Below are 10,186 nucleotides of genomic sequence, written 5' to 3'. Positions count from 1 at the left end.
ATAAAATCAAAATAAGAAAAGGAGAATTGCTGCAAAGCATCTTGTTATCTCATCATTTACATTTATGTTATGTTTAGATGTTATGCTGAATTCAATATTCCAATTGAAAAACAGTAGTTATGCATTTAGCAGTAGAATTATGTAGTAGAATTTACATCCCACATTATTGGCAACTGATAACACAGTATGAAAAATGCCAAACTTAATAATATCTAAAGAATATAAATTATATCAGTTGCTATGATCACTGAACAAGAAGTGAAATAGTTGTCTTTCATGGCTAATGGCTAATTAGCCATGCAATTCATGTGGTATGTAATTGAACTCTGTGATCTAGTTTTCTATGCACTATTCAGTAATTCCTTTGTCATAAGAAAGTCTCTGAATATTATCACATTTGCACTTGCATAATTTTTGAAGGATCTGCAAAGTAATCCTAAGAAAGCAAAAATTGGAAGAAACAGTTTGAATGCATGTTCCTAGAAAGTGAAAAGCAAATCAAGGTTATGGTTTAGTAATTTAAGAGAAAGGTTTATTTAGCCAGAATTCAGAAGATAGGCAGGAAAGGCTATAAAGAGAGAGCAAAGGCAACATGGAAGATGCTAAGATTAGAAATATTGTAAACAAAGAACAGGTAGAGTAAGAAATAAAGAGGAAACAGAATTTTTCCTTATCTGTTCACTGCCTATGGGAGTCGATAAATAGAGAAGAGGAAGTACACCTGAATCCTCCTCCAAAACCTGCTGGAAAAGATTGTGACTTTTCCAACCTATCAAACTTTGCAATCAGGGCTCTAATAATCAAGAACCAGTAGCATTAGTCTTGTTCCACTCTTTGAAAAAAGAAGGAACAGTATTGAACTTGGGGTACGAACTTAATAGTATAGGTTGTAGGCTTATCTTTTCAGAGGTTTTACCTGTATATAAGGAACAAAAAGGGAAGGGCCAGCGTGTAGCAGAGTTTAATGTTTGGCTAAAGGAGTGGTGTAAAAGGGAAGGCTTTGGTTTTATTAGTCATGAAGCCTGTAGCTGGTCCAATGAAAAACTGTACAAAAGAGATGGGTTGCACCCATCCAAGAAAGGAACTGAGTTACTTGGCATTAAATTCACAGATTTTCTTGATAAACATTTAAACTGAAGAGGGGGACAGAGAATTAATAGATACAGAACATCTCTGTCCCCAGCAAACTAAAATTCATAGGGTTATAAATGCATGTAACATAGATGTGTGTGTGGGTAAGATTATCACTCCTGCTGTCAAGCAAAACCAAGCATGTAATAGTGATTGTCATACCATGTGCATGAATCACACAAGTGGCAAGAAAATAGGGGCAGTCAGGCATAATACAGGTTATGTAGACAGTAAACACAAGGTCAATCAAAATGGACTCAAATGTCTATATACCAATGCACAGAGCATGAGGAATAAACAGGGAGAATTAGAAATTCAAGTAAAAGAGGGCAGATATGATATTATTGCCATTACAGAAACTTGGTGGGATGAAACTGACAAATGGAACATACAGCTAGAAGGATTTAAATTATTTAAAAGAAATAGACCAAATAAAAGAGGAGGTGGAGTTGCACTATATATAAGAAATAACTATGTCTCTACAGAAATAGAGCACAACAATAATGAGAACTATCTTGAATGCATTTGGGTCAATATTAAAGGTTGTGGGGGAAATGACATTGCCATAGGTCTATACTACAGGCCACCCAACCAAGCAGAGGAAGAAGATGAACTTTTTGCTAGTCAGCTAACTAAGGTATGTAGGAAGCACACCACAATAGTAATGGGAGATTTTAACTACCCTGACATCAACTGGGAAACAAACTCTGCACCAAGTGGAAGATCCAACAGGTTCCTAACAAACCTAGCAGACAACTTTGTTTTCCAAAAAGTAGAGAAGGAAACAAGGGGATCAGCCATACTGGACTTAATTCTCACTAACAGAGAGGAAATGATAGAAGGTGTTGAAGTCATAGGAACCCTGGGGGCAAGTGACCATGCAATATTGGAATTCAACATTATCCAAACACAAGTAGTAGAACAAAGTCAAACTAGAGTCTTGGACTTTAAGAAAGCTAATTTCAATAAACTTAGAGAGAGCTTGGGAAAAATTCCATGGATGAGAATCCTCGAGGGGAAAACAACTCAAGAAGCTTGGGAAATTTTGAAAAATGAGATTAGAAAAGCCCAGTCTAACACAATACCAATGAAGAAGAAAAACAACAGCTCCCAAAAGAAACCAGCATGGCTGCATAAACAACTATCTGACAAACTGAAAGACAAAAAAAGTAAGTATAAAAAGTGGAAGGAGGGGGACATAACTAAGGCAGAATATCAGCAAATAGCCCGAGCCTGTAAAGATGAAGTGAGGAAAGCTAAGGCTCACAATGAAGAAAGGCTTGCCACAAAAGTAAAAATTAACAAAAAAAGCTTCTTCCAACATGTTAAAAACAAGAAAAAAGTTAAGGAAACAATTGGTCCATTGCTAGGAGAAAGTGGCAAGAAGGTGACAAGCAACAGGGAGAAAGCAGAACTATTTAACTCATGTTTTGCATCTGTCTTTACACAAAGGGATAAAACAGTCCAACCTATCAAAAGCAGCACCACAAAATTAGGAACACAAATTGAAATAGGGAAGAAAATGGTAAGTGAGCACCTGTCTACCCTAGATGAGTTCAAATCACCAGGACCGGATGGATTACACCCCAGAGTTCTGAAGGAACTAGCAGACGAGATCTCAGAACCACTGAATTATATCTTTCAGAGATCCTGGAACACCGGGGAACTACCAGAGGACTGGAAAAGAGCTGATGTGGTTCCCATCTTCAAAAAAGGGAAAAAATTAGATCCAGGAAACTACAGACCTATCAGCCTAACCTCAATACCAGGAAAGATTCTGGAAAAAATAATCAAGCAACGAATTTGCGAACACCTAGAAGCAAACAAAGTAATAGCCAAAAGCCAACATGGATTTGTCAAAAACAGATCATGCCAGACTAATCTTATTGCATTCTTTGATAATGTGACAAAATTAGTGGACCAGAGGAATGCCGTTGATATAGTTTACTTGGACTTCAGTAAGGCTTTTGATAAGGTAGACCATAACCTACTACTAGATAAAGTAGAAGAATGTGGGTTAGACAGCATCACCACCAGATGGATTGGTAACTGGCTGACCAACCGCACTCAACGTGTAGTTCTCAATGGAACTGCATCTACATGGAGGGAAGTATGCAGTGGAGTACCCCAAGGCTCTGTTTTAGGCCCAGTACTCTTCAACATCTTCATCAATGATTTGGATGAGGGAATAAATGGGGAACTCATCAAATTTGCAGATGATACCAAGCTGGCAGGAATAGCCAACACTCCAGAAGATAGGCTTAAGATACAGAAGGATCTTGACAAACTTGAACATTGGGCACTATCTAATAAAATGAAATTCAATGGTGAAAAGAGTAAGGTTCTACATTTAGGCAACAAAAACGGAATGCACAGGTACAGTATAGGTGATACCTTACTCAGTAGTAGTAACTGTGAAAGGGATCTTGGAGTCCTAGTGGACAACCATTTAAATATGAGCCAGCAGTGTGCAGCAGCTGCCAAAAAAGCCAACACAGTTCTAGGCTGCATCAACAGAGGGATAGAATCAAGATCACGTGAAGTGTTAATACCACTTTATAATGCCTTGGTAAGGCCACACTTGGAATACTGCATTCAGTTCTGGTCGCCACGATGTAAAAAAGATGTGGAGACTCTAGAAAGAGTGCAGAGAAGAGCAACAAAGATGATTAGGGGACTGGAGACTAAAACATATGAAGAACGGTTGCAGGAACTGGGTATGTTTAGCTTAAGAGAAAGAAGGACTAGGGGAGACATGATAGCATTATTCCAATATCTCAGAGGTTGCCACAAAGAAGAGGGAGTCAAACTATTCTCCAAAGCACCTGAGGGTAGAACAAGAAGCAATGGGTGGAAACTAATCAAGGAGAGAAGCAACTTAGAACTGAGGAGAAATTTCCTGACAGTGAGAACAATTAATCAGTGGAACAGCTTGCCTCCAGAAGTTGTGAATGCCCCAACACTGGAAGTCTTTAAGAAGATGTTGGATAGCTATTTGTCTGAAACGGTATAGGGTTTCCTGCCTAGGCAGGGGGTTGGACTAGAAGACCTCCAAGGTCCCTTCCAACTCTACTATTGTATTATTGTATTATTATTGAATTTTATGTGCAAAAGTGTTAACTAAGAACACTCATTTGGGCAATTTAAATTTTAAAACTCGTTATTTGGAAAATTTGTCAAAGAATGGAAGGATTTAAAATTTAAAGGCATTTTTATTATCACACCACAATGAAAATAAATTGGGCAGCTCATAAATTCTAGAGAAATGAAAAGTGGACCTGACCACTGTTGAGCATCTTACTTCAAGGAGAGGGAGGGTAAGTGACTAAAACTGACAAATACAGTAAAATGGCAAACAGCTACAAAAACTCAGGTTAACATTTCTTATCATTGTCTGGACACTGCAGTAATAGATAAAAATCACATTTGATGTACAAATCACCATTTCAGAATACCATCGACACAGAACTGCATAAATATGTCTCCTTTTCTTAATTCCTAAAATAATGGATATCTGCTCATTTCCCTGTCCTCTTAGCATCAAATTGGGCAAATATGCCTTCTTTTTTCCATTCTAATAACAGAAAAAGTTATTTGTTCTCTTCTTTATTGGAAATCTAGAAAGAAGATTTCAAAAAATGAAGTAGGGTTACAAGTACTAAAGCAACTCAAGAACCAGAACCAAAATAAAGATGGAAAGGAGTGAGAAAGAAAATTGTAACAGATACTACTAGTGATTGGAGGGATAGGACATGACTTCACCACTGCAAAGCCACTCAACTGATTGTGTCTACAAGAACTAACCTCATTTCCAAGTAATGGCCAACAAAGTGTTACAGAATATAGTCCTGAATCTATGAAGAGATTAGACCAACAAGTGTAAAAGATATTGGTAATGTTGCTGAACAATCTTCTCAATCTGGAATGTGCTATTTTTTGTTTCAAGTTTCATGCTGAGTCTGGAAGTCAAACAGATTGTAGCATTTTACTCTCAGTTGAACATGTACTCATTACATAGGTCACTTGTGAAGCAGCTGCTGATCATTATTCAAAAAAGAAGATGGATCATTGCTACTTTCACCACTAGTTTCAGATATTCAGACATTTCTGAAATCAAATGAATGCCTTGGTGATACATCAAGAGAAGGCCATAGAACCTGTCTCTTGGAATTTAGGAATTTCCACACTTCACAAATCATTCTAAGCTATGGTGAGACAGCAGAAGAATTCTTCTCAATGTAAAAAAATCATTTTGGAACTTATTAATACATTTAAAGTAATACATTTTATTTGAACAAAATTTTCAATTAATGTTGTAATAATAAATTTCATACAATGCAAATGGAAACTTCATGTTGAACTCCTGGCTGATTCTTACAGAACCTTTGGGTTCCAGGAAACCGAGTTTGAATACCACATTCAAATCTTTTGATGTTCTGACTAACCCATTCTGATTTAAGAATTCTAGTTGATAGCTTAGTGCTGTTAGCTCTTCAAAAGCTATGGCTTGCAACAAATCATGATGTATAATAGAAAATGGTTAATGAACCTAACCTCTGACTATGGTCCGGTACCCTTTGAAACTGAACTTTTATTGGATTTTTAAATTGTTAATAGTGTGTTAATTAGGAAATATATTTCTCTATCCTTTTATCTGAGACTCATTAATATAGTAGATGAAATCAGAAAGAAATCTGTCTAGTTTGTACACCAAACACATCTGCTTTGCACATTGATTTGGACATCAATACCATTTGAGAAGTAAAATAATTTTATTTATTCTTCTTCATCACAATCACTTCCTCCTATGATATATGAGAATCTACTGAGTGACTATCACAAGCTTCTATCACATAAAATGAATGAAATGCCCAATCACGTAAGTGAACATTAGCAAAATGACCAATCGAATACAATAGTTTGAAGGATTTGTTTATTTGTTTGTTTGTTTGTTTAATCAATTTAAATAGCTATCCATCTCACAATACAGCAGTTCTGGGCAGCATACAACATTGCTGAAAACAGTTAATAAATACATTAAAATATAAAAACCAAACTAAAAACAAAGAATAATAGTTGAAGGGATGTTAAAAATAATGCAGCCATCTCACTGCTCCATCAACCACTCCATAGAGACAAGATAAACCTCCCTTTAGTGCAGAGAAGACTCCACGGTAGAAAGAAGTTGCCACCCACCACCACCACAGCTTCCTAGGTAATGGAATCTGTAATATACCCTTGGATCTTGTTAGCATGGACAGATAAAATCAGGAAGGGGCAGTCCCTTAAATAATCCTGTCTCATATCACGAAGGGCTTTAAAGGTCAATTCCAGCACCTTGAATTGGACCTGAAAATAAACTAGTAACCAGTGTAGCTTGCAAAGCAGAGGTACAACTTATGTACCACCAGAAACACACATGTGCTCAGACTGTGCATTTTACGCCAGCCTGAAGTTTGCAGATACTTTTCAATGGTAGCCCTGTGTACAGTGCTTTGCATTAGTGTAACTGGGAAAGGACTAGAGCATGATGGCCATGAGTAGGTCTCCTTGATCTAGGAACTGGCACAAGTGCTCCAAAGTTATGAAGTTGTGCAAAGGCCCTCCTTGCTCCACTGTCACATTGAGGTAGAGGATGGGTTGCCTTAATAATCATGTCTCAAAGATGTTTTTTCGAGCTTCAGAGCTGAAGAAGCTTCTTGGATTCTTGTCTCAACAGAACGTCTTCCAAAAAAAAGAAAAAAAAAGAAAGTCCAATTGCCTCTTGAAAAAGCACCTTTGGGACAACCATGATCTAGATGACTGAGAATCTCCATAGACATAACAATCATGAATTCTGATTATTTGTAGATCTCATGGTTTAAAGGAAAAACAGAATTTCCTTGTTAAAGTAAAAAAAAAAACCACAACTTTCAAGTATCAATTATAGTTAAATCAGCACATGAATAAATATAAACATTTCTATGCACTTACAAAAAAGAAATACAGAAATACACAGAGAGTTGTTCCTCAGTTTTTTCCAAGACTCTTGCTATAACCAAAATATAATTAATTTAAAATCTAACTTTGAACCTCATCAAGCCCCTTGGCCGTACGGATACAACCCACATAGATTCAATATAATATAGGAAAATTACTGAGAATTGTAGACAGTCAGGTGGGAAACTCAGCAGCTAATATCCACAATTTCCTACTCCTCATTATTTTCTCATAAGAAAATGGGAAACATCAGCCTATCTGAAACCAAAGAGAAGTTTTGAACCGCTAAGAACTTTTTTGAAATATTAGTTTTAGTTCACAGCCTGGTTGACCTTTTCCAGTTGCAAGGTAAAAATTGTCTTTTTATATTGTTTTAATTCTTCCTTCATCCACTTAGGATCTGCAGGGCATACAAGCTGGAGTATAGAGCTGCCAGTTCTGAGCAGGCATCATTATTACACTGGCAGGTGATGGAATCTGCCCCAGTTTCTAAATCCAGCCCGCAGATTTGCAGCATATCGAGGTTGAGATCAACTTCCTCCTCCATCAGGGAATGGGAAGGAAGAGTGAAAGTGCCACCTTCTTCGCCAGAAAGAATCCTTTCCAAAGTGAATTTCACCTTTTGAAGTGAAGCAGGAGAACAAATGAGAGAGAAAATGAAAAGAGAGGTAAGGAGACAGAGATAATGAAAAAAACAATTTACAAATACAAGTAACTGGCTAGCCAGAGATAGAGTCAATAGAAACTGCAACAATAATCATGAGATCTGCTCCTAGTTCTAAAATTTAGATTGGGCAGCTCATTACCACCCATGCTGGTCGTGATTATAGTCCAGGATCCCAACTCAGAGATGCTGAGACAAATGGAGATTCCCTGTTTTGGATCTCTCATACTGCAGCTTTTTCCAAATAAATATTTTGGATTGCAACTGACAGCCTAATGATATTTTGAAACATAATTTAAAAACAAAGGAGACACAATATAATTTTTGGATGGGATTTCACTGTCCCAGACAAACCCAATATATAATCCGAGAGTTCTGCTGGACTTACAACTCCTACTCAAAGAATAACTGGCAGTTGTGGCTACTAGAGCTTTTGCTCAACTTCATGCTGTGCACCAGTTATGCCCTTTCCTGGATAGGGACGCTCTTTAGTCAGTCATTCACACCTTTGTCATCTCCCATTTGGACTATTGCAATGTAATCTATATGGGACTACCCTTAAAAAGTATCCAGAAGCTTGAATTGATATATATTGTGGCCACATGAGCAATTTTGAGTGACCCAAGGATGGCACATATAACATCTCTGCTGTGCAAGCTACATTGGATGCTGACTTGCTTCCAGGTCCAATTCAAAGTGTTAGTTATAACCATTACAGCCCTACATGGTATGGGGCCATGAACTGTTTTTGCCCCATTAGATCAGTCCATCCCCTTGAGTCAGGCAGGGAAAGTATGTCGTGAGCCTCAACAGTTAAAGAACTGTGATCTGAAGGGTCCAAGAAGAAAACTTTCTCTTCCATTGTCCCTGCCCTGTCTGTCCTCCAGATATGAGGCAGGCTCCTAGCCTTCTGGCCTCAGAAATATCTGGAAATTTGGCTCTGGTGTCTTGCTCTGAACTCACGGAGGTGCCTGCAGCCATGAAACTAGTTAACATCTTGACGGCCTCCCCCCGCCTTTTTAATTTTGAATTTTAACTTTTCCTCCTAATATAATATTTATGCACAGTTTTAAGTTTTCATATTTTATTTCTACACATGCAGGGTTCCTCTGTGAGGCAAATGGGCAATTTCTAAATTCAGTGAGTGAGTGAATGAATAAACAAATGAGTGAATGAGTGAGTGAGTGAGTGATTAACCTACATTTCATGCTTCCTTCCAATTTGAGCCAAAGGCAAAAATAGTCCTTCTTTAGTCCTCTTTGCCCCAGGCAGTTTATTTCACATAGTTTTATATCTAATTATATTGAAGGAAGATAGGCTTCCTTCTTCTCTTGCCTTCAAAACTGTCTCCTGGCTAACAGCCCCAAGCCACTTCACAGAAACTTTAAGTCTTCCAACTTTCACCATCAAATTTATTTATTTATTTATTACTTGAACTTATTAGTCGCCCCCTCTCCCCACAGGGACTCGGGGCGACGTACAAAAGTATTATATAGCATACAGAGGAGGTAAGAATAAATAAATAAGTTACAATACCTAAAAAAGTTAAAACCCCAGTGAAATTAACCCTTAAAAACTAAAATTACCAATTAAAAATGCCCTGGGCTGGAGAGGTTGTAGTATTATGCCAGGTCAGCTGGTCGAAACAGGTAGGTTTTCAGCTTCATACGGAAGGAGCGAAGGTCAGTTGTTGTCCTGATGTCTGGGGGGAGGTCATTCCAAAGGGTGGGGCCCACTACAGAGAAGGCCCTACTCCTGGGCGCTGCCCTCTGGCACTCTCTGGAGGACAACCTAATATAATATTCAAAGTCATTCCAGACATGGAGAAGAACCTATAACTGGATAGGGACCTGCTGTTTGGAATTCCATGCAACAAATTGGAGCCTGGGGAAACCGCCAGTTTTTGCTTCTTCACCACAGCTGACAATTTCCAGCCACACCTTTGACTCATTGCTCCCTCAGTAGAAGCTGTGGTCCTTAGAAGCACAATAAATGAAAACAATTTTCTGAAAAGCGATTCCGGCATATGGCAGAAGGGCTTCTAGTGACCACAAGGCCACTAGGATGCCTAGTTCACAAATAGAGCATTTCTCTTTTCACTGAATCAATATATCTTCCAAGGAATTGGCACATCTCTGCCTAAATGCACCCTTTTATAAAACCTCAATGGAATTCTGAGGAACATCAGTTTTAGCTACCTGCTTTTTTAGGCATGCATGTTTGGTATGAGTTTGAAAAAGCATTGTATATTACAGCAAGTTAGAAAAAGATTACAGCAAAAATTTAAGACAGTAAGAGCTCACCATCTCCATTGGTTTGGCCAGTTGTTTCTTTTCCAACATTTTCTGTAAGAGGGGCATCATCTCATAGTCTAATTCTATTAATGGAAAAACAGAGACAGGTATCATTCAT

General features: G+C 37.9%; 1 protein-coding gene across 1 annotated transcript in view; it reads right to left on the bottom strand.

The window, feature by feature from the left end:
• Positions 1-6,110: 6,110 nt before the first annotated feature.
• LOC309401564 (gasdermin-D-like) overlaps positions 6,111-10,186 on the bottom strand; it is a gene marked incomplete at its 5' end in the record, with an annotated part of 13,509 nt that continues 9,433 nt past the window's right edge. Inside the window, 2 exons of the mRNA XM_081970634.1 lie at positions 6,111-7,729; positions 10,078-10,151. Coding sequence (XP_081826760.1) covers positions 7,496-7,729; positions 10,078-10,151 — 308 coding nt within the window. The 3' untranslated portion in view covers positions 6,111-7,495. The remainder of the gene's footprint in view (positions 7,730-10,077; positions 10,152-10,186) is intronic.

This window comes from Natrix helvetica (genome assembly GCF_964273705.1).
Source record: "Natrix helvetica genome assembly, chromosome: Z".
NCBI lineage: Eukaryota > Metazoa > Chordata > Lepidosauria > Squamata > Natricidae > Natrix > Natrix helvetica.
The sequence above is the reverse complement of the archived record's forward strand: the minus strand, read 5'-3'. Positions and strand labels throughout refer to the sequence as shown.